We start from the raw sequence: 24796 nt of genomic DNA on the forward strand, positions 1-24796 counted from the left end.
ATATAAAGCACAGAACCAGGATATTCAGCGTCATCAGTCCATGGCAGTATTTATGTTCCACTCAAGCCTCCTCCCATCTTTCCTCATCTGAATACATAATTTTAATCCTTTATTGCCAGCTCCCTTCTTTTCTAGCCTCCCCCAAAATGCATTAATATTGTTTGTATCAACCATTCCCTCTGTCAACCAGTTCATCATTTTAATCATTCTGGATAAAGGTTCCATCAGATTTCTTCCATAGAATACATAGAGTGCAGGAGGAGGCTATTCGGCCCATCAAGTCCATACCAAACACAATCCCACCCAGGCCCTAATCCTACATATGTACCCTGCTAATCCTCTGACACTAGGGTCAATTTTTCATGGCCGCTGTACCTAAACAGCATGGCTTCCGGACTCTGGGAGGAAACCGAAGCACCTGGAGGAAACCCATGCAGACATGAGGAGAATGTGCAGAATCCACACAGACAGTGACCTAAGCCGGGAATCGAACCAAGGCCCCTGGAGCTGTGAGGCAGTAGTGCTAACTGCTATGCCACCATGCCGCCCATAGATTGCTGATCACACAAAGATTGGTGGCACAGTGAGTGTTGGAGGTGGGAGCATAACATTACAATGATAGATTGATAGATTAAGTGACAAAAACATGACAACTGCATTTCAACACTGATTGACTAGGAATCTCTTGAGCTGTACAGTATGATCAATCCAGCTGACTCCAGTGTTAACATTCTGATAGCTTACAGTATAAACACTGGAAAGTTATAAACCCTCTGATGGTTATTAAACTTACTGTCCTCCATCTGTGAAATGTTGGTTCTAAGTTCAGCAAGTGAGAGGTTTGTCTCCTCAGATATTCCTGTAACTGTAAGAGGAACATCCCTTTAGATGATGTCACACTGTTTCACCAAGAGACCATTATCACCTTCTCTCCAGATTTACTTTGTAAACGATGGTATTTCTAAACATGTTTATATAAAAGAATAAAAATCTTAAAAAGGAAGCATAGAGAGTGAAAATCCCTGACAAGCACAATGAAAAACAAAATAACCTCTAGATCACTCAGCAGAAAAAAAGAGATTTGTGCCACACAAGTACCAGGAAATGATCTTCTTCAACAAGAGAGATTCTAATCCCCTCCATTTGAAATTCAATGGGAAATATTTCATCATCAACATCTGGGTTCACCATTGGACAGAAACTTAAATGAACCAGCCACAGAAAAGTGGAGGCAATCTGAAGCAGGTCAGAGTCTGTATATTCTACAGTTTATGGATCACCATCTGACTACCAGCAATTGGTGGTGTGACACAACAGTGAATATATCCAACACAATGGAGCACAGGAGGCTTAGGGGTGATCCTATAGAGTACTGTAAAATAATGAGGGGCATAGATCGGCTCAATAGTCAATACCTTTCCCAAAGGTAGGAGATTATAAAACTAGAGGATATAGGTTTAAGGTGAAAGGCTAGAGATACAAAAGAGTCCAGAGGGACAATTTTTCTCCCAGAGGATGGTGAGTGTCTGGAATGAGCTGCCAGAGGTAGTAGTAGAGGTGGGTACAATTTTCTCTTTTAAAAAGCATTTAGACAGTTACATGGGTAAGATGGGTTCAGAGGGATGTGGGCCAAATGCAGGCAATTGGGATTAGCTTAGTGGTAAGAACTGGGCAGCATGGACAAGTTGGGCTGAAGGGCCTGTTTCAATGGCACAAAATTCTAACTCAAAGGCATTCAAATATAAAGCATTTCGTACACTTGGATCTTGCTGCAGCAACACTGATCTCACAGCTATCAGTGTCCCACGGCTGCTGATGGGTGCAAATGGGTACAGGAGAGACAGGAAGCAATGACAAACATTGAGATAATAATATTCCACCACTGGAGGTGGTGGCACAGAGTGGGTTAAGGATGGAGGGTTGTGAGGAGATATACACTAGTATGTCATTACAAGGCATTTGGGTGATGTTGGAAAGGCACAGCTCTCCTGGACTGCTGACGTAGGGTCTGGGAGATTTATGAATGAATTCAAGAAACTCAGCAAATTCTAAGCACAGGACATTGAGGGCTGGATACAACTATTCCATCTGCCCCTAAGTCTGACTCCCCGAGATAAACGTACAATATATTGCATAACATTTAATGCTTATTTATTAGTCACAAGTATGGCTTACATTAACACTACAATGAAGTTACTGTGAAATTCCGCGAGTCGCCACATTCTGGCGCCTGTTCAGGTCAATGCACCTCACAGCACAACTTTCAGATTGTGGGAGGAAACTGGGGCACCCGGAAGAAACCCATGCAGGGATGGGGAGAATGTGCAAACTCCATCCAGAAAATGACCCAAGGCGGGAATTGAACACGGGTCCCTGGCGCTGTGAGGCAGCAGCGCTCACCACTGTGTCACTGTGCCACCCCAGTTATCAGTGCATAGTTCCTAATACAAACTAAATGCAGTAAACCAAAGCACACTCTTTTTATTTGTAATCCTGCCACAAACTGGATCAGAATTCTTTCTTGTATTGTCCATAGGTGGAGATGAAACTCTCTGGACACAAAAAGATTTGAACATGGTCTTGGGGTGATTGCCAGGAGAAAGATTCTGAGAAGCTAGAGGAATTTCTGGATTGGAGACACAAGGATCTGTCAGGTTGGGATTTTACACTCACCAGTGCTCTTCAACTGGGAAATTTCCATCTTCAAATCAGTGTCCGACATCTTCATTTTACTGAGCATCTGTGTAACTGAAATAGAAACAAGGCTTTAACTCACACATTCGCTAACACACATTCGCTCACACTTCATTTGCCTCCCCTGTCCTTAATGGAGAAAATCACGCAGCAAGTTCAACTTCTATCTTTCTACCCCAAATTCAATTCCCCACCATCACCATCCCACGACTGTTACAAACCACCTCTTCCATAGAGATCACATGCAAATTAGAGAGAGTTTAGCCATGGTTAGTCCCAGGGACCAGAGCTGGGATCAAGCTACACTATTAAATCTGGATTCAGAATTCAGCAAAGCACAATTCCACAGAGGGAAAAGTCAAAATCAAGAGGCTTTGAGCACAGTGAAATAGATAGATGTAAAAGAGATCAGGCAGACATGGACAGGTGAGCGAATTGAGCAGAGTAAAAATCACCATAGTCCTAGATGACCAAAAGGCTGCTCAGTCCTTTGAGAGGGAGAGCTGGCTGCTGGTGATTTAACCTGATGATCACCATAACTCACGGTGGGGCAATGTTGAGAAGGTGGGGCCTCAGCCAGTACGGGAATTGAGCCCACACTCTTGGCATCATGTACCAACTGGTCCAGACAGCTCTGGGCCAATCAACTCCCCAAGAAAGGTGCACATGGGTAGCAGAGAGAATTTAATTTAGAGAGTTTGCAATGTGAGGTAAGAGAGAATGAAATGAGGAAATGTTCAATTCTCATCTGTTGTGGCAAAGTTACACAGGATTACATAGGATATAAAGCACAGAACCAGGATATTCAGCGTCATCAGTCCATGGCAGTATTTATGTTCCACTCAAGCCTCCTCCCATCTTTCCTCATCTGAATACATAATTTTAATCCTTTATTGCCAGCTCCCTTCTTTTCTAGCCTCCCCCAAAATGCATTAATATTGTTTGTATCAACCATTCCCTCTGTCAACCAGTTCATCATTTTAATCATTCTGGATAAAGGTTCCATCAGATTTCTTCCATAGAATACATAGAGTGCAGGAGGAGGCCATTCGGCCCATCAAGTCCGTACCAAACACAATCCCACCCAGGCCCTAATCCTACATATGTACCCTGCTAATCCTCTGACACTAGGGTCAATTTTTCATGGCCGCTGTACCTAAACAGCATGGCTTCCGGACTCTGGGAGGAAACCGAAGCACCTGGAGGAAACCCATGCAGACATGAGGAGAATGTGCAGAATCCACACAGACAGTGACCTAAGCCGGGAATCGAACCAAGGCCCCTGGAGCTGTGAGGCAGTAGTGCTAACTGCTATGCCACCATGCCGCCCATAGATTGCTGATCACACAAAGATTGGTGGCACAGTGAGTGTTGGAGGTGAGAGCATAACATTACAATGATAGATTGATAGATTAAGTGACAAAAACATGACAACTGCATTTCAACACTGATTGACTAGGAATCTCTTGAGCTGTACAGTATGATCAATCCAGCTGACTCCAGTGTTAACATTCTGACAGCTTACAGTATAAACACTGGAAAGTTATAAACCCTCTGAAGGTTATTAAACTTACTGTCCTCCATCTGTGAAATGTTGGTTCTAAGTTCAGCAAGTGAGAGGTTTGTCTCCTCAGATATTCCTGTAACTGTAAGAGGAACATCCCTTTAGATGATGTCACACTGTTTCACCAAGAGACCATTATCACCTTCTCTCCAGATTTACTTTGTAAACGATGGTATTTCTAAACACGTTTATATAAAAGAATAAAAATCTTAAAAAGGAAGCATAGAGAGTGAAAATCCCTGACAAGCACAATGAAAAACAAAATAACCTCTAGATCACTCAGCAGAAAAAAAGAGATTTGTGCCACACAAGTACCAGGAAATGATCTTCTTCAACAAGAGAGATTCTAATCCCCTCCATTTGAAATTCAATGGGAAATATTTCATCATCAACATCTGGGTTCACCATTGGACAGAAACTTAAATGAACCAGCCACAGAAAAGTGGAGGCAATCTGAAGCAGGTCAGAGGCTGTGTATTCTACAGTTTATGGATCACCATCTGACTACCTACAAGGCAGCAATTGGTGGTGTGACACAACAGTGAATATGTCCAACACAATGGAGCACAGGAGGCTTAGGGGTGATCCTATAGAGTACTGTAAAATAATGAGGGGCATAGATCGGCTCAATAGTCAATACCTTTCCCAAAGGTAGGAGATTATAAAACTAGAGGATATAGGTTTAAGGTGAGAGGCGAGAGATACAAAAGAGTCCAGAGGGACAACTTTTCTCCCAGAGGATGGTGAGTGTCTGGAATGAGCTGCAACAGGTAGTCGTAGAGGCGGGTACAATTTTCTCTTTTAAAAAGCATTTAGACAGTTACATGGGTAAGATGGGTTCAGAGGGATGTGGGCCAAATGCAGGCAATTGGGATTAGCTTAGTGGTAAGAACTGGGCAGCATGGACAAGTTGGGCCAAAGGGCCTGTTTCAACGCTACAGAATTCTAACTCAAAGGCATTCAAATATAAAGCATTTCGTACACTTGGATCTTGCTGCAGCAACACTGATCTCACAGCTATCAGTGTCCCACGGCTGCTGATGGGTTCAAAAGTGTACAGGAGAGACAGGAAGCAATGACAAACATTGAGGTAATAATATTCCACCACTGGAGGTGGTGGCACAAAGTGGGTTAAGGATGGAGGGTTGTGAGGAGATATACACTAGCATGTCATTGCAAGGCACTTGGGTGAAATTGTAAAGGCACAACTCTCCTGGACTGCTGATGTAGGGTCTGGGAGATTTATGAATTAATTCAAGAAACTCATCAAACTCTAAGGGCTGGATACAACTATTCCATCTGCCTCTAAATCTGACTCACCAAGACAAACATGCAATATATTGCATAACATTTAATGCTTAATTATTAGTCACAAGTATGGCTTACATTAACACTACAATGAAGTTACTGTGAAATTCCCCTCGTTGCCGCATTCTGGCACCTGTTCAGGTCAATGCACCTAGCAGGATAACTTTCACATTGTGGGAGGAAAGTGGAGCACCTGGAAGAAACCCACGCAGAGATGGGGAGAATGTGCAAACTCCATCCAGAAAGTGACCCAAGGTGGGAATTGAACACGGGTCCCTGGCGTTGTGAGGCAGCTGTGCTCACCACTGTGTCACTGTGCCACCCCAGTTATCAATGCATGGTTCCTAATACAAACTAAATTCAGTCACCCACAGCACACTCTTTTTATTTGTCACCCTGCCACAAACTGGATCAGAATCCTTTCTTGTATTGTCCACAGGTGGAGATGAAACTCTCTGGACACAAAAAGATTTGAACATGGTCTTGGGGTGATTGTCAGGAGAATGATCTCTGAGAAGCTAGAGGAATCTCTGGTTTGGAGACACAAGGATCTGTCAGGTTGGGATTTTACACTCACCAGTACTCTTCAACTGGGAAATTTCCATCTTCAAATCAGTGTCCGACATCTTCATTTTACTGAGCATCTGTGTAACTGAAATAGAAACAAGGCTTTAACCCACACATTCGCTAACACACATTCGCTCACACTTCATTCGCCTTCCCTGTCCTTAATGGAGAAAATCACACAGCAAATCCAGCTTCTATCTTTCTACCCCAAATTCAATTCCCCACCATCACCATCCCACGACTGTTACAAACCACCTCTTCCACAGAGATCACATGCAAATTAGAGAGAGTTTAGCCATGGTTAGTCCCAGGGACCAGAGCTGGGATCAAGCTACACTATTAAATCTGGATTCGCAATTCAGCAAAGCACAATTCCATAGAGGGAAAAGTCAAAATCAAGAGGCTTTGAGCACATGAAATAGATAGATGCAAAAGAGATCAAGTAGACACGGACAGGTGAGTGAATTGAGCAGAGTAAAAATCACCATAGTCCTAGATGACCAAAAGGCTCCTCAGTCCTTTGAGAGGGAGAGGTGGCTGCTGGGGATTTAACCTGATGATCACCATACCTCACGGAGGGGCAATGTTGAGAAGGTGGGGCCTCAGCTAGTACGGGAATTGAGCCCACATTCTTAGCATCATGTACCAACTGGTCCAGACAACTCTGGGCCAATCAACTCCCCAAGAAAGGTGCACACGGGTAGCAGAGAGAATTTAATTTAGAGAGTTTGCAACGTGAGATAAAGGAGAATGAAATGAGGAAATGTTCAATTCTCATCTGTTGTGGTGAAGTTACACAGGATTACGTAGAATATAAAGCACAGAGCCACATTATTCAGCCTCATCAGTCCATGGCAGTATTTATGTTCCACTCAAGCCTCCTCCCATCTTTCCTCATCTGAATACATAATTTTAATCCTTTACTGCCAGCTCCCTTCTTATCTAGCCTCCCCCAAAATGCATCAATATTGTTTGTATCAACCATTCCCTCTGTCAACCAGTTCATCATTTTAATCATTCTGGATAAAGTTTCCATCAGATTTCTTCCATAGAATACATAGAGTGCAGGAAGAGGCCATTTGGCCCATCAAGTCTGTACCAACCACAATACCACCCAGACCCTAATTTTACATATTTACCCTGTTAATTCCCTGACACTAAGGTCAATTTTTCATTACCAATGTTACCTAACAAACATGGCTTTGGACTGTGGGAGGAAACTGAAGCAGCCAGAGGAAATCCATGCAGAGATGAGGAGACTGTCCAGAAGTCACACTGACAGTGACCTAAGCCAGGAATCGAACCAAGGCCCCTGGAGCTGTGAGGCAGCAGGGCTAACAAATATGCCACTGTGCCACCCATAGAGCACCCGGAGGAAACCCATACAGAGATGGATACAATGTGCAAACCCCATCCAGAAAGTGACCCAAGGTGGGAATTGAACACAGGTCCCTGGAGCTGTAAGGCAGCAGCACTAACCACTGTGTCCACCAGTTATCAGCACATGGTTCCTAACACAAACAAAATGCAGTAAACGAAAGCACACTCTTTTTATCTGTAACCCTGCCACAAACTGGATCAGAATCCTTTCTTGTATTGTCCACAGGTGGAGCTGAAACTCTCTGGACACAAAAAGATTTGAACATGGTCTTGGGGTGATTGCCAGGAGAATGATCTCTGAGAAGCTAGAGGAATCTCTGGATTGGAGACACAAGGATCTGTCAGGTTGGGATTTTACACTCACCAGTACTCTTCAACTGGGAAATTTCCATCTTCAAATCAGTGCCCGACATCTTCATTTTACTGAGCATCTGTGTAACTGAAATAGAAACAAGGCTTTAACCCACACATTCGCTACTCACACATTCGCTCACACTTCATTCGCCTCCCCTGTCCTTAATGGAGAAAATCACACAGCAAATCCAGCTTCTATCTTTCTACCCCAAATTCAATTCCCCACCATCACCATCCCAGGACTGTTACAAACCACCTCTTCCATAGAGAACACATGCAAATTAGAGAGAGTTTAGCCATGGTTAGTCCCAGGGACCAGAGCTGGGATCAAGCTACACTATTAAATCTGGATTCGGAATTCAGCAAAGCACAATTCCATCGAGGGAAAAGTCAAAATCAAGAGGCTTTGAGCACAGTGGAATAGATAGATGCAAAAGAAATCGGGTAGACATGGACAAGTGAGCGAATTGAGCAGAGTAAAAATCACCATAGTCCTAGATGACCAAAAGGCTCCTCAGTCCTTTGAGAGGGAGAGCTGGCTGCTGGTGATTTAACCTGATGATCACCATATTTCACGGAGGGACAATGTTGAGAAGAAAGGGCCAGGGATAACCTCAGCCAGTACGGGAATTGAACCCACTCTGTTGGCATCACTCTGCATCATGTACCAACTGGTCCAGACAGCTCTGGGCCAATCAACTCCCCAAGAAAGACGCACACGGGCAGCAGAGAGAATTTAATTTAGAGAATTTGCAATGTGAGACAAGAGAGAATGAAATGAGGAAATGGTAAAATGTTCAATTCTCACCTGTTGTGATCAAACTATGCCACCATGCCGCCCATAGTTTGCTAATCACACAAAGATTGGTGACACAGTGAGTGTTGGAGGTGGGAGCATAACATTGCAATGATAGATTGATAGATTAAGTGACAAAAACATGACAACTGCATTTCAACACTGATTGACTTGGAATCTCTTGAGCTGTACAGTATGATCAATCCAGCTGACTCCAGTGTTAACATTCTGATAGCTTACAGTATAAATACTTGAAAGTTATAAACCCTCTGATGGTTATTAAACTTACTGTCCTCCATCTGTGAAATGTTGGTTCTCAGTTCAGCAAGTGAGAGGTTTGTATCCTCAGATACTCCTGTAACTGTAAGAGAAACATCCCTTTAGATGATGTCACACTGTTTCACCAAGAGACCATTATCACCTTCTCTCCAGATTTACTTTGTAAACGATGGTATTTCTAAACACATTTATATAAAACTATAAAAATCTTAAAAAGGAAGCATAGAGAGAGAAAATCCCTGACAAACACAATGAAAAATAAAACAACCTCTGGATCACTCAGCAGAAAAAAAGAGATTTGTGTCACACAAGTACCAGGAAATGTTCTTCTTCAACAAGAGAGATTCTAATCCCCTCCATTTGAAATTCAATGGCAAATATTTCATCATCAACATCTGGGGTCACCACTGAACAGACACTTAACTGAACCAGCCACAGAAAAGTGGAAAGTGGTGGCGATTTACAGCAGGTCAGAGGCTGTATATTCTAGGTTAATGGATCACCATCTGACTACCTACAAGGCACAGATTGATGGTGTGACAAAACAGTGAATATGCTCAAAAGAATGGAGCATAGGAGGCTTAGGGGTGATCCTATAGAGTACTGTAAGATAATGAGGGGCATAGATCAGCTCGATAGTCAATATTTTTCCCAAAGCTAGGGAGTCTAAAACTAGAGGATATAGGTTTAAGGTGTGAAGGGAGAAATACAAAGTCCAAGGGACAATTTTTCTCCCAGAGGATGGTGAGTGTCTGGAATGAGCTGCCAGGGGTAGTAGTAGAGGCGGGTACAATTTTCTCTTTTAAAAAGCATTTAGACAGTTACATGGGTACGATGGGTTCAGAGGGATTATGGCCAAATGCAGGCAATTGGGATTAGCTTAGTGGTAAAAACTGGGTGGCATGGACAAGTTGGGCCAAAGGGCCTGTTTCATTGCCGCAAAATTCTAACTCAAAGGCATTCAAATATAAAGCATTTTGTATACTTGGGTCTTGCTGCAGCAACACTGATCTCACAGCTATCAGTGTCCCACGGTTGCTGATGGGTGCAAATGGGTACAGGAGAGACAGGAAGCAATGACAAACATTGAGACAATAATATTCCACCACTGGAGGTGGTGGCACAAAGGGTTAAGGATGGAGGGTTGTGAGGAGATATACACTAGCATGTCATTGCAAGGCATTTGGGTGAAATTGGAAAGGCACAGCGCTCCTGGACTGCTGAAGTAGGGTCTGGGAGATTTATGAATTAATTCAAGAAACTCAGAAACTCTAAGCACAGGACATTGAGGGCTGGATACAACTATTCCATCTGCCCCTAAGTCTGACTCCCCGAGATAAATGTACAAAAAAATTGCATAACATTTAAAGTTTATTTATTCATCACAAGTATGGCTGACATTAACACTACAATGAAGTTGCTGTGAAATTCCCCTCGTTGCCACACTCCAGCATCTGTTTGGGTCATGGCATCTAGCCAGCACAACTTTCAGACTGTGGGAGGAAACTGGAGCACCCGGAGGAAACCCATACAGAGATGGATAAAATGTGCAAACTCCACACAGACAGTGACCCAAGGCGGGAACTGAACACGGGTCCCTGGAGCTGTGAGGCAGCAGCACTAACCACTGTGTCACCATGCCACCCCAGTTGTCAGCACATGGCTCCTAACACAAACTAAGTGCAGTAAACTAAAGCACACACATTTTTATTTGTAACCCTGCCACAAACTGGATCAGAATCCTTTCTTGTTTTGTCCACAGGTGGAGCTGAAACTCTCTGGACACAAAAAGATTTGAACATGGTCTTGGGGTGATTGCCAGGAGAATGATCTCTGAGAAGCAAGAGGAATCTCTGGATTGGAGACACAAGGATCTGTCATAGAATATTACGGCACAGTACAGGCCCTTCAGCCCTCAATGTTGTGCCAACCTGTGAAACCAATCTAATGACCCTCGAACCTAAACGATTCCATAGTCAGGTTGGGATTTTACACTCACCAGTACTCTTCAACTGGGAAATTTCCATCTTCAAATCAGTGTCCGACACCTTCATTTCACTGAGCATCTGTGCAACTGAAATAGAAACAAGGCTTTAACTCACACATTCGCTCACACTTCATTCGCCTCCCCTGTCCTGAATGGAGAAAATCACACAGCAAATCCAACTTCTATCTTTCTACCCCAAATTCAATTCCCCACCATCACCATCCCACGACTGTTACAAACCACCCTCTTCCATAGAGATCACATGCAAATTAGAGAGAGTTTAGCCATGGTTAGTCCCAGGGACCAGAGCTGGGATCAAGCTACACTATTAAATCTGGATTCGGAATTCAGCAAAGCACAATTCCATAGAGGGGAAAGTCAAAATCAAGAGGCTTTGAGCACAGTGAAATAGATAGATGCAAAAGAGATCAGGTAGACATGGACAGGTGAGTGAATTGAGCAGAGTAAAAATCACCATAGTCCTAGATGACCAAAAGGCTCCTCAGTCCTTTAAGGGGTCTCAACATTGCCCCTCCGTGAGTTAACCTGATGATCACCACACCTCACGGAGGGCCAATGTTGAGAAGGTGGGGCCTTTCATGGATAACCTCAGCCAGTACGGGAATTGACATCGCTCGGCATCATGTACCAACTGGTCCAGACAGCTCTGGGCTCACCAACTCCCCAAGAAAGACGCAGACGAGAAGCAGGGAGAATTTAATTTTGAGAGTTTACAATGTGAGGTAGGAGAGAATGAAATGAGGAAATGGTAAAACTGTTCAATTCTCATCTGTTGTGGTGAAGTTACACAGGATTACGTAGGATATAAAGCACAGAACCAGGCTATTCAGCCTCATCAGTCCATGGCAGTATTTATGTTCCACTCAAGCCTCCTCCCATCTTTCCTCATCTGAATACATAATTTTAATCCTTTGTTTTCAGCCCCCTTCTTATCCAGCCTCCTCCAAAATGCATCAATATTATTTGTATAAATTATTTATTATGTCAGAAGTTCATCATTTTAATCATTCTGGATAAAAGTTCCATCAGGTTTTTTCCATAGGAAACGTAGAGTGCAGGAGGAAGCCATTCGGCCCATCAAGTCTGCACCAAACACAGTCCCACCCAGGCCCTAACTCTTCATATTAGCCCTGCTAATACCCAGACACTAGTGCCTGAGAGGTGATCTTATGGGATCGAGGCGATGGATGTCCTTCTGCTCTCCTCATGATGCAGCTACAGTTAGGATGGTCAGATTGTGGCAAAGCACATTTGGGGCAGCACGGTGGCACAGTGGTTAGCGCTGCTGCCTCATAACACCAGGGACCCAGGTTCGACTCTCGACTTGGGTCACTGTCTGCGTGGAGTTTGCACATTCTCCCTGTGTCTGTGTGGGTTTCCTCCAGATGCTCCGGTTACCTCCCACAGTCGAAAGATGCGCTGGTTAGGTGGATTGACCCGAACAGGTGCTGGAGTGTAGCGACTGGGGGAATTTCACAGTAACTTCATTGCAGTGTTTCTGTCAGCCTGCCTGTTACTTATAAATAAACTAAAATACTGCAGAGAAACATTCTCACCATCCTCATTGCCTTTACAGACATTAGAGACAGGGATATCACTTCCTCCAAGTGTTGGTCTAATTCCCCGTTAGATTAGTGAGTTTATACTCAGGATGAGGGTAAGTGTTCTGCCTGATAATCTTGAATCACCTGAGGGATTTTTGACATGATGCCCCATTTGCTTTTGTTTGGGGAGGTGGGGGGTTAAAAACTGGGTTAGTTCCCATTGCGTTGGGGAACAGGTTCCAACATGACCACTTCTACATTTCACTGCAAGGAGTTAGCTTGAGGATGCACAAATCCTCAACTATGGGTTCAGTGTTGGCAAGTGGAATTAGGTGGATAATGCAGAACCTTTCGTGCAACGATGCAGACTAGATGGGCTGAAGGACCTGTTGTGCACTGTAGGATTTTGTGATTCTGTCAGATCTCTGCACTCCATCAATTCTGGCCCCTTGAGCTTCCTCCTGATTCCCATCACTCCGCTATTGATGAAGGATCTATTACCAATGGCTGCCAATAGCAGAGTGATGGCAATTAGGGGGAAGCTTGCTGGGGATGGGGGGACTAGGCTCTGGAATTCCCTCCCTAAACCTCTCTCTCGAGGTGGGATTTTCTGGCCTTGCTCATCCAGAAAGTGTAAAATCCCACCCGTGGGACCTTTCCATGGAGTGCCCCTGGGCCGCTCCGATTCCCGTGGTGGGCAGGATGGTAAAGTTCCGGCTTCTGTCTCTCTCTTCCTTGAAGAGTTCCCGTAATACTAGCTCGATGTCACATCTTCTGGCCCTCTGCCACCATCTCTCGTTACGGGAACAGTTTATTTTTGTTGGGTTATATTCCTTTCGAGTGCCAAAACATTTTCCATCCATTGATAAGTGTGATTCCGAGCGAGTGTTCCGTCTTCTGGCTGAGATAACCAATGAGGTCTCAGTTTCAAAATGGCAGCCCTGACCTTTGAGCTTGCGAGCGATGTCTCGGGTGAAGGGTCATCATTGTCTGATAACACAGAGATGGGTCGGTCTGATAAAAGGAGGGAGACTCCATGTGACTCACAGTAACGAAGGCTCTATTACCAACAACTGCCCCTAACCCAGGAACAACTGACTTTGTACAACACACATTCCCACTTCCAACTGAGGGTCCATCGTCATCCCGGGATACACCCCTCACACCCGATTGGCTCTGCTTCCCGCCTCAACACTGCATTGGGTCTGGCCCGATCACATGGCCCTCAGGAATCTCAAACCTCCCACTTAAAGCGGCCATGCCACCACACCCTGGAGGGAGTGCAGAGGAGGTTTACCAGGATGCTGCCTGGTATGGAAGGACTGGGTTATGAGGAAAGATTGGGTAAACTGGGGCTGTTTTCCTTAGAAAGACGGAGAATGAGGGGGGATCTAATAGAGGTGTATGAGATAATGAAGTGTATAGATAGAGTAAACAGTGGCAGGCTTTTTCCTAGATTGGAGACAAATATCACGAGGGGCCACGGGCTTAGGGTGAGGGGGGGCGGTGGCGAGGTATAATTTGGATGCTAGAGGGAGGTTTTTCACACTGAGGGTCGTGGGGATATGGAATGCGCTGCCAAGTAAGGTGGTGGAGGCAGGCATGCTGGACTTGTTTAAAGTTTACTTATATAGACACATGAGCGAAATAGGGATGGAGGGTTAGAGGAGACTGTTTTAAATAAGGATCAGAGCCTCGGGACATTCCTGGAAATCAACTGTTACATGTGTTGATGTTTTGTCCCTTTTACTCCGCAGGTGTGTTGGTCCACCTTGTTGTCCAATGAGGGGCATACACGCGGTGGGTTGTGCGTGGGCTGCTCTTGGATGTTTCGAGAGTGGCCTAGTACTTCACGTGGTTAGTGTACGCTTAAACTGGACCAGCAGATGGGCACCACGACAGCTCAGTGACTATCACTGTTTGCAGTACAGATACATGGATTTGGGCCTGTGTCTGTGGGAATTTGCACATTCTCCCCGTGCTTGCGTGGGTTTTCTCCGGGTGCTCCAGTTTCCTCCCACACCCAAAAGATGTGCTCTTAGGCTGATTGGTGTAACAAATTGTCCCTAAATTATTCTCCCCTCAATCTGGTTTCCAATGGGGGTACCACGAGCATAGACATGGGTCAAGGGTGGAGGAGGAAAAGCACATTGTTAAGATGGCAGCGCGGGCTCGTTGGACCGAAGGGCCTGTTTCCCGTGCTGTATTTTTCTTTGTTCTTTTCTTTGTTCTTTATAGCAATTTTTACAGAGACTCCTGACTTTAAGGTCAGATCATCATGAAATTTGCTGATGAAAGATCTCGGAAATGCAACAGCCATTAAAGGAGTCAAAGCTTTCGTGGAAATATGGCAATGAACTGGACCTTCAGGTTTGCTGACCATAGTGGGTCGGATCTCAAACAATGATGAGACAGAGTACATGACAGAGATAGAGAATCTGGTGAACTGGTGTGATGACAATAATCTCTCCCTCAATGTCAACAAAATGAAAGAGATAGTCATTAACTTCAGCAAGTATAAAGGAGAACATGCCCCTGTCTACATCAATGGGGCTGAGGTAGAAATGATCAAGGGCTTCAAATTTTTAGGTGCTCAGATCACCAACAACTTGTCCTGGTCTCCCCCATGCCAACAGTATAGTTAAGAAAGCCCACCAAAGCCTCTACTTTCTGAAGACTAAGGAAATTTGGCATACCCATTAAAACTCTCACCAACTTTTACAGATGCACGATAGAAAGCATTCTTTCTGATTTTGTCATAGCTTGTATGGCTCCTGCTTTGTCCAGGACTGCAAGAAACTACAAAGCGTCATGAACAAAGCCCAGTCCAACACTCAAATCAGTCTCCCATCCATTGATTTCCCACTACCTCGGAAAAGCAGCCAACATAATCAAGGACCCCATGCACCCTAGCCATACTCTTACACCTCCTTCTGGAGGAAAAGATACAAAACTCCAAGATCACTTACCAACCAACCTAAGAATAGCATTTTCCCCTGCTGCCATCAGACTTTTGAATGGACCTACCTCGCATTAAGTTGACCTTTCTCTGCACCCTAGCTGAGACTGTAATACTACATTTCATTCTCTCTTTTCCTTTTCTATGAACAGTATGCTCTGCCAATACAGCACATAAGAAACAATATTTTCCCAAGACATGTGACAATAATAAATCAAATCAATCAATGCTCAGTTTTGAAAGTTTCCTTGCTGGTGGAATGTCAGGGATATCCTTATTAGTGTGAGGGAGAGTTAGGGTGTCCCAGTCAAGCAGGTCACAATAGCAACCAACTCTGGCTGGCAGTTGGCAGGGGAAGTCAGGGAGTTGTTGGGAGCAGACCTGTGTAGTTGTTTTGCAAATCCTTAGAGTAATAGAGGTTCACAGCATGGAAACAGTCCCTTCGGTCCAACTTGTCCATGCCGCCCTTATTTCTTTTAAAAACCCCTAAGCTAATCCCAATTGCCTGCATTTGGCCCACATCCCTCTAATCTCATCGTACCAAGGTAACTATCTAAATGTTTTTTAAAAGATAAAATTGTACCTGCCTCTACTAGGTCTGGCCTAACTCACACCCTCCCCGCCTTCCCTACCTCAGAGAACAGACTGGCCTCACTCAACACCAGCACCACCCCCCACCCGCCCCCACCTCCTCCCCCTCAGAGAATGATCTGGCCTCACTCACACTCCCCCAGAGAATGATCCGGCTTCACTCCCCCCAACTCCCAGAGGAACACCTGACCCACGTCCTCCTCTCTTCCCACCAGACAGCGATTGCACCCCCCCCCGACACCACAACCAGACAATGATCAGACCTCCCCCCCCCCAACAACTACCACCAGACAACAATCAGCCCACCCCCCCACCACCAGACAATGACCGCCTCCTCCCCCACCAGGCAATGATCAGATCTCTCTCCCTCCCCCACCACAAGACAATGGTCAGCCCTCCCTTCTACCACGATCAATGATCAGCCCTCCTCGCGCCCCCCCCAACCCCCCCACCAAACAATAAGCCCTCCCCCTCCTCACCACCAGTCAACGATCAGACCTGCCTCCTCCCCTCCCCTCCTAAATTGTCCCACACTAAATTGTCCCTTAGTTCAGGGGGGATTAACAAGGTAAATATGTAGGGTTACAGGGATAGGGCCTGGGTGGGATTGCTGTTGGTACAGGCTCGATGGGCCAAATGGCTTCCCTCTGGACTGTAGGAATTCTATAAGTGCCTGAATCTCAGCCAATTGGGAGCGAGGGCTCGCATCCCTGAGACTGAAAGTTGAAAGAGTGAATTGAGGAGTTGTTGGGACCAATGATATTATATTGCAAATCCTTCATTCTTGTTGAATAAATCTTCTTGTATTATACCTGCCGTACCGAGTCACCTCCAGTTATCACAATCATTAATACACGTTCATCTACATCTATCTTTGAATTAACTTTGTGCACTGTCATTGCAGAATTCACAACAATACGTTCCATAATTTAGTCATATCACAAAACTTACACAGTATAACTGCGGATCCTAGAACCACCACAGACAGCAGGGCGGAGAGACCCAGGAGAATGTAGAAGACCAGAGGTGAACATTTTCCCCGGACAGGATCTGCTGCTTGAGCAATGTGTTCTGTAAAGAGTAAGAGGGTTATCATTGAACAGATTAGAGGGACCAGTCTTCTTTAAAAGACTCCAAATTATCCCTCATTTGTACCTGGAGAAGAGAAGCCAAGTATTGCTGTCAACACTAGACTGTTAACTTTGAATGGTTGAGACCACTGAACTCACATTTTTACGATTAAAGAACATTCATTAACAGCAGCCACATGATTTAAATTGGACAGGAATCTGAAATGACGCAAGTTAAGGACAGTTATAAAAAGAAGTTATGAAATGTAATTTACTCATGTAATCTGCATCATACAAGGAATAGTGACCATTATCCATCACACAGCTCTGTCCCATCAATTCTTCAACATTTCATCATCCCTCATCAGCATCTTTACTTTAAAATCTTCCTCACAGATATCAGTCCAAGTCAATACCACCATTGAATCAATGGTCGCAGTTTGTTTTTTGACCCCACTGTTTCATTCCACTGTTTGTTATTAATTTCACAATCAGTTAAAGGAAAGGTCATAGTGGATTGGGGGGTTCTGTCCCCATTGCATTAATTCAATTTTTAGCTGTAAAATCCATCAATTCTTCTAAAGGAGTGGAATTTTCTGACAAAGTGTTCTCTCAACCAATGAAAAATTACTTTTCACTGGATTCTAGTCAATTCTAGCCTAATCAGCGGTCACAGACATTCAACCTCTGATCTTCGGGTCAGCATTCTCCAAGGCGGCCTTCACAACACACGACAGCGCAGAGTCGCTGAGCAGAGACTGATAGCCAAGTTCCGCACACATGAGGACGGCCTCAACCAGGATCTTGGGTTCATGTCACACTGTCTGTAACCTCCATGACTTGCAAAATCTCACTAACTGTCCTGTCTGGAGACAATACACATCTCTTTAACCTGTGCTTAACCCTTTCTCCACTCACATTGTCTGTACCTTTAAGACTTGATTACCTGTAAAGACTCGCATTCCAACCATTATTTTGTAAATTGAGTTTGTTTATCTGCCCTGTTTGTGAACTGAAATCTCACTCACCTGATGAAGGGGCAGCACTCCAAAAGCTAGTGGCTTTTGCTACCAAATAAATCTGTTGGACTTTAACCTGGTGTTGTGAGACTTCTTACTGTGTTTACCCCAGTCCAACGCTGGCATCTCCATATCACTTCCAGTCAACTAACAAGGACTGAGTAGCCTGTGCAATAATGATTAGATGTGTACCTGGCTTCAAGTTTTCCTGTTTTTTCCTGTCGCTTCTCAGCTGATCAAGATGAAGCTCTTCAAAGTTTTGATAGTCATTTTGCAACTCCATTCTCATCTGGATGAACTTCTTGTCTTGAGGCAATGAGACAAAAGTGAGCTCTTTCTCACAGTTCCACTTGCTGTGTTTTCAGGTTTTTATAGAAAGCCACAGATTGTGTCCGAAGATCGTTTTAGCACTTTCACTTCCATTTCTTGATGTTCCCCCGCCCTTTGTGTCCCCACTGAATTTCCTGTATGCTCTCGATGACTTCTACAGCTGGTTATCCAATTACTTTTCTGTGGAATTCTGTACCGTATTTGAAGTTACAGATCAACTTTTCATCCATAACCTTCCAGCATTTTTCCTTTGAGTGTCTCCTTCCATTGTATTGAGTATGCACTCCCATTCCCATTGGATATGCACACACATATGTGTATATTTCCATTCCCATCGGCATTCCATTCAGTGTGAATTCCTATATCAATGACTGTGCATTCTTATTCCATTTAGTGTTCCCTAATGTGTATACTCTCATACCATTGAATGTACACTCCCATTCCATTGATGGTGCACTCCCGTATGTTCATACTCCCATTCCATTAAGTATACACTCCCATAAGTGTATATTTCCATTTCCACTGAATGTGTCCATTGACTGCCCACTCTCATTCTATTGAGTTTCCAACTTTTTTGTGTTAACTCCCGTTCCATTGAGTATGCATTCCCATTCTCTTTTGTGGCCACTCCCACAGTGTATGCTGCCATTCCATTGTGTGTCCACTCCCATATGTATAAACTCCCATTTGTGTATGCTTCCATTTCATTGACTATACCACCCCCCCCCCCGCATTCCATTGTGTGTCCAGTCCCAAATGTATATATTCTAATTGCATTGAGTGTGCATTCCCATATCTGTAACTGTTAGTAAGTTTGCAGATGACACTAAGATTAGTGGCATAGTGGAAAGTGAAAAGGTTATTTCAGATTGCAACAGGATCTTGATCAATTGGGCCAGTGGGCTGGCAAATTGCAGATGGAGTTTAATTTAGATAAATGCGAGGTGATGCATTTTGGTAGATCGAACCAGGGCAGGACTTACTCAGTTAATGGTAGGGCACTGGGGAGAATTATAGTACAAAGAGATCTAGGGGTACATCTTCATAACTCATTGAAAGTGGAGTCACTGGTGGACAGGATGGTGAAGAAGGCATTCGGCATGCTTGGTTTCATTGGTCAGAACATTGAATACAGGAGTTGGGATGTCTTGTTGAAGTTGTACAAGACATTGGTAAGGCCACGCATGGAATACTGTATACAGTTCTGGTCACCCTATTATAGGAAGGATATTATTAAACTAGAAAGAGTGCAGAAAAGATTTACTAGGATGCTACCAGGACTTGATGGTTTGAGTTATAAGGAGACTTTTTTCTGTGGAGCGTAGGAGGTGTGGGGTGATCTTACAAAAGTCTATAAAATAATGAGGGGCATAGATCAGCGAGATAGTGAATACCTTTTCCCAAATATAGGGGAGTCTAAAACTAGAGGGCATAGGTTTAAGGTAAGAGGGAAGAGATATAACAAAATCCAAAGGGGCAAATCTTTCACTCAGAGGGTGGCAAGTGTCCAGAATGAGCTGCCAGAGGTAGTAATAGAGGTAAGTAGAATTTTTCTTTAAAAAAGCGTTTAGACAATTATGGGAGTAAGATGGCTATCGAGGGATATGGGCCAAATGCGGGCAATTGGGACAAGCTTAACTGTTAAAAAAAAAGGCGGCATGGACAAGTTGGGCCAAAGGGCCTGTTTCCATGCTGTAAACCTCTATGACTCTGATCATTGAGTGTGCACTCCATTCCAGAGTGTATCCACTCCCAGATGTGTATATTCTGATTCCATTGAGTGAGCTCTCCTACATCTGTAAACTCACATTCCATTGTGTACACAACCCTATTCCACAGGGTGTGAATTCCCATTTCATTTAGTGTGTGTTCTATTTCACTGTGTGCGCTTCCACTCCATTGAGTGTACTGTAAATTTTGTATATATGACTAAATACATTGTCAGAAGATGGCTGTTATTAACTGCATTGTGGGAAATAGAAATAAGCCTAAGATAGACAGATAAAGAGGAACTTCAGTGTATTAAACTGTTAAGGACCCGACCAATAACTCCAAGATTTTTTGATTTGACCTGATTTTTTTGATTTTGATTTGATTTATGAAATTGCCATTTTAGATGGCCTGTTTGGTAACAGTCCCCGCTTTGATCCTGAATGCAAAGCATGATGGATCACAAACTCAGGACCAGGACCTGTCAGGAATTCCCCAGTCACTCAACAGTCAGGTAAAGCCCAGGTATTGGCGTGCACAGTAATAACACATCTCTGCAGCATGTTGACATTCCAGAAGCTACAGAAAACAACACTCTACAAATACAAACAACTACATATTCTAAACACCATTATTACAATAAGTTAATTACCCACAAATACAAACACTCACATACTCTAAACACCATTTTAGGTTCAGAGTTATGCACAGGTCAATAATAAATCATTGATACAGAAGCAAAAGGGACATAACATTTAAATTTGGATTTTGGAGGGTCATGCACCAAAAGTGCTGAAGAGGTAGGTTTAACTCTCCAAATAGTTGTTATTTAAAAATGATCCAAATTTGCATAATGAACACTTTTTGTCACAGTTACCATTTTAAACTTCCACAGTCACAGCTCAAAATCTATCTCCTTCGAACATACACATGCCATGTTCTTTTCTGACCCAATTAACACAATGTTACCAAAGTACAAGTTCAAAGTAATTCAAATGACTTTCTACCAGTTTAACAAATCATAGAGGAAACTTCTCCATCATTCTGTCAACTTTACCAATTTTATTTATAAATAGCATGATTTGCACAAATGGTTTATTTGTTCCTCTTTTAAGCATTTTAACTCCTGTAACCCCAAATAACTATGTACTAGGAAATATCCTATAGTTCATACATTGAACTGAACAAACTTTGTGAACATGAGGATTACCACAGATAACATGTACTTAGTATAGGAAAGTCACAAAACAAACAGATATTACTTTATAAAATTATCTCACATTCAAATGGTTACATCGTAAACTGAGAATATGTTTCAATGCATCCCTCACTGAAACACAAAACCCACACAGACTCTCTTTCTATTACTCTATATTTGTCAAAGTTAAACTTATTTACCTCTTTAGAATTTAGGGAACTTCCCATTTATAAATTGGTTATTTTGTGTGCTCAATTTATTCTATCAATTAAATTAGTGTAACCAATCACTTTAATTTGAAAGTTAACAGTGAAAATATCTGAATAAGCCAAACTCTTTAAGTCTCAATTATCACTAGATTGTGATAAACAATCCTGGAGTCTTGAAACTGCTAGACTTGTTATTCACGAGCTATCTATTTAAAACAAAACACAAAAAATACATTCGGCTTGGAGTCAAATGAGTTAATTTGGTCTCAAAATCGACCAAATTAAAAAAAGCAAAAATAAAATTTACCACCTCCAATGTATATAATTTTTTAATTGCCAAATTAGGGACAGAAGATGGTGAATTTTCTGCCAGTTTAAAGAAACACAAGAAATAAAACACATTCCAATGTGATGATGTCACGATTTCTTCAAGACAAAGGAAAGAGCACATGGTTCCCTCCAAGGTTTAAATCCTTTCTTAACAAAATTTGAACCCAGGATTATTCAAAATTCAAGTTGGTTATTTCAAACTTCAATTTACGTACTTTCGTTTTGAAATTTCAATTTACTTTCCAAAACTTGTGTTCAAAATAACTTCTCACACACAGTGTGTATGTATATATATATATACACACACACATACTTACACATATATATGTATTTATATTCTACAATATAAGCACAATCATGGCCATTGATTATACTTAGAAGGTTAAGGAATTCCAAAAATTTATTTCCCCTCCCTCTTTTTTCAAAATTTATTTCACACTCCCTCCTTTTAAAAAAAAGGACCACTGGGTGTTTTTCGTGATATTAGTGACAGTGTAAATTCCTTACCCCTCACGGTTTTTTTTAATAAGAACATAAGAAATAGGAGCAGGAGTAGGCCATCTAGCCCTTCGAGCCTGCCCCGCCATTCAATAAGATCATGGCTGATCTGTCGTGGCTCAGTTCCACATTCCCGCCCTCTCCCCATAACCCTTAATCCCCTCTCTTATCAAATGGAGTTCATGGACATAACAAGTTCGAATAACACAAGACTATCCATTGATGGGGACAGATAAGTCTGCATTCAGAACTATGTGATGTGGAGATGCTGGCATTGGACTTTAATCTGGTGTTGTGAAACTTCTTACTGTGTCAAGGATTACTATCAAATAAACTGGCTGGACTCAACCCTGGTGTTGTGAGACTTCTTACTGTGTTCAGAACTATATACAGTGCTGAGATTCTTTCAAACATTCATGTCTTCTCAATCTAAAACATCTTCTGGTTATTCCATGCCCTCCTTGCAATTAATAGTCACAGAATTCATCAGACAAAGGGCAATTTCTAAACTTACTGTGGGATCAGGTGCCTTTGGAAAAGGAGGTGGGGGTCCCCAGTCAATGCCATGTGCAAAATGAGCATTCTTTTCCAGATACAATCCACAACCCAATCCACAAACACCATCTCCCTCAGACTCAACTGTCCCAATTCTAGACAACATCCCCATTTGCATTGACAACTGAGATTTTAATTGATTAATCTCCTGCTGGAACTTGGAGTAATCAGAACTTTGATTCTTTTCACTAACTTGATATACTTTAAACTGAGTCACAGACAATATATTTACCTCATTGTGTTGTTCCTGCTTGTCTACTTTCCTGCAAAATTATTTTCTTCTCTTCTCAACTAACTCTCTCATAATTTTTAACTCATCGTTTAACTTCATTTTCTCTAAACTAACAATCACAATAACTTCACTCATTTCAACCAACATTTTCCTTTATCTTTGCCCAATCTGCATTCTCTATCTCCTCTTAATTCTTTTTCTGTTCCAAACAGCTCACAATGGCAATTTCTTTCTCACATTTGTCTGCCCGTTTTCCCTGAACTTTCCTTAGATCATCACAATACTTCTGCCCTAGGGATCCTGGTCCTGTCTCTGTTTTGGCACAAGATTCTGCGCATAGGGGCCACCTTTTCTTCTTAATAAATTCCCTGATTCTTTTTTCTCACATGGGACACTTCTCTGTCTCTGTGCTGTTTCCTGCCATTCTATATTTAACAACGAGGGGTAGGGAGTTGATTGGACTGCTGGTACAGCTTTGGGCTATGTTCCAGTTCTAATTCCTTCAGATCCTAATGCAAACCTACAGAGTTTACCCTATCCTCTTTATTAGTAACAATGCATGCACAATAAACAATTTCCCGAAAGCAGTTATTTGTCCAATAAGGAATTTACACATGTTGGCTCTGAGTTTTAAATTATCATTCAATATAGATTCTGCTGGATTCGATATCGGAGCAACAAAGTTACTTTTTAATCGAGCCCACCCAGGGCCACCAATTGTTGTGCCTGCTGCACAGTCTGTTTTAATCTTGTTAGTATAACCAATATTTATTTAATCCATAATCATCCACCCAACAATAAGTTACCCTACAAAGAATATTAGAGTTCAAGCCCAGTTTAACACCTTAATTTAACTTTGCGTGACCGGCAAGTACCCAAGCAGATATTGGTCTTTATCTGTGCATTGGTCTCGGTCGTCCTCTGCGTACTCTGGTCCTTTGGTCTGGTCTGGCACTCTGGCTCTGGTCTTCCTTTCACCTCCGGTGTGGTGGCTCTCCTCGTGCTGCTCATTGCTGCGATGGTCACAGTTGTTGTAGCCCATTCATGGGGTCAGAGAGAGAGATTCCTGTTTGCACAGCACCCTTTATACCCCATTGGGTTTCACACCCCTTTTGGCCATTGCCAATCAATTGATCAGATCTTGATCATCCTGATCGATAAGAATCCAATCAGGTGCTGCCACACCGATCTCTGGGTGTGTACCCAACGGCCATGCCTGTAGGTGCTAGAGGAACATAGAGTTCACACCTTCCCCCCAAACAAGGGGCCACGGCGCCCTCATATCTGGTAAACAACCCAGTGTGACCAGAAAGTCTTTTCTATCCTGGAGATGAAACAACCCAGTGTGACCAGAAAGTCTTTTCCACCCTGGAGATGATCCATATCTTGTTTATTCACTTGTCAGAGTTGCAGTCTATTTGTCTCTGTCTTTAGGTTGCAGCCTGTCATGTTAGTTTTGCCCAATTGTTCCAGAGTACTTTTCAAATCGCCATTTTAGATAGCCTGGTTAGCCACAGTCCCCCCTTTGATCCTGAACGCGAAGCATGATGGATCACAAACTCAGGACCAGTGTCTGTCATGAATTCCCCAGTCACTCAACA

At 43.0% G+C, this 24796-nt stretch overlaps 1 protein-coding gene across 1 annotated transcript in view; it reads right to left on the bottom strand.

Moving 5' to 3' along the window:
• Positions 1-18416, bottom strand: part of LOC145360912 (uncharacterized) — a 56710-nt gene extending 38294 nt beyond the window's left edge. The window contains exons 1-2 of the mRNA XM_080216415.1: positions 18326-18416; positions 16996-17115 (exon numbers count right to left, since the gene is read on the bottom strand). Of these exons, the coding sequence (XP_080072541.1) occupies positions 16996-17115; positions 18326-18416 (211 nt within the window). The remainder of the gene's footprint in view (positions 1-16995; positions 17116-18325) is intronic.
• Between the last annotated feature and the right edge of the window lie 6380 nt (positions 18417-24796).

This window comes from Carcharhinus amblyrhynchos, chromosome 33, assembly GCF_965287045.1.
Source record: "Carcharhinus amblyrhynchos chromosome 33, sCarAmb.v2.hapA, whole genome shotgun sequence".
NCBI lineage: Eukaryota > Metazoa > Chordata > Chondrichthyes > Carcharhiniformes > Carcharhinidae > Carcharhinus > Carcharhinus amblyrhynchos.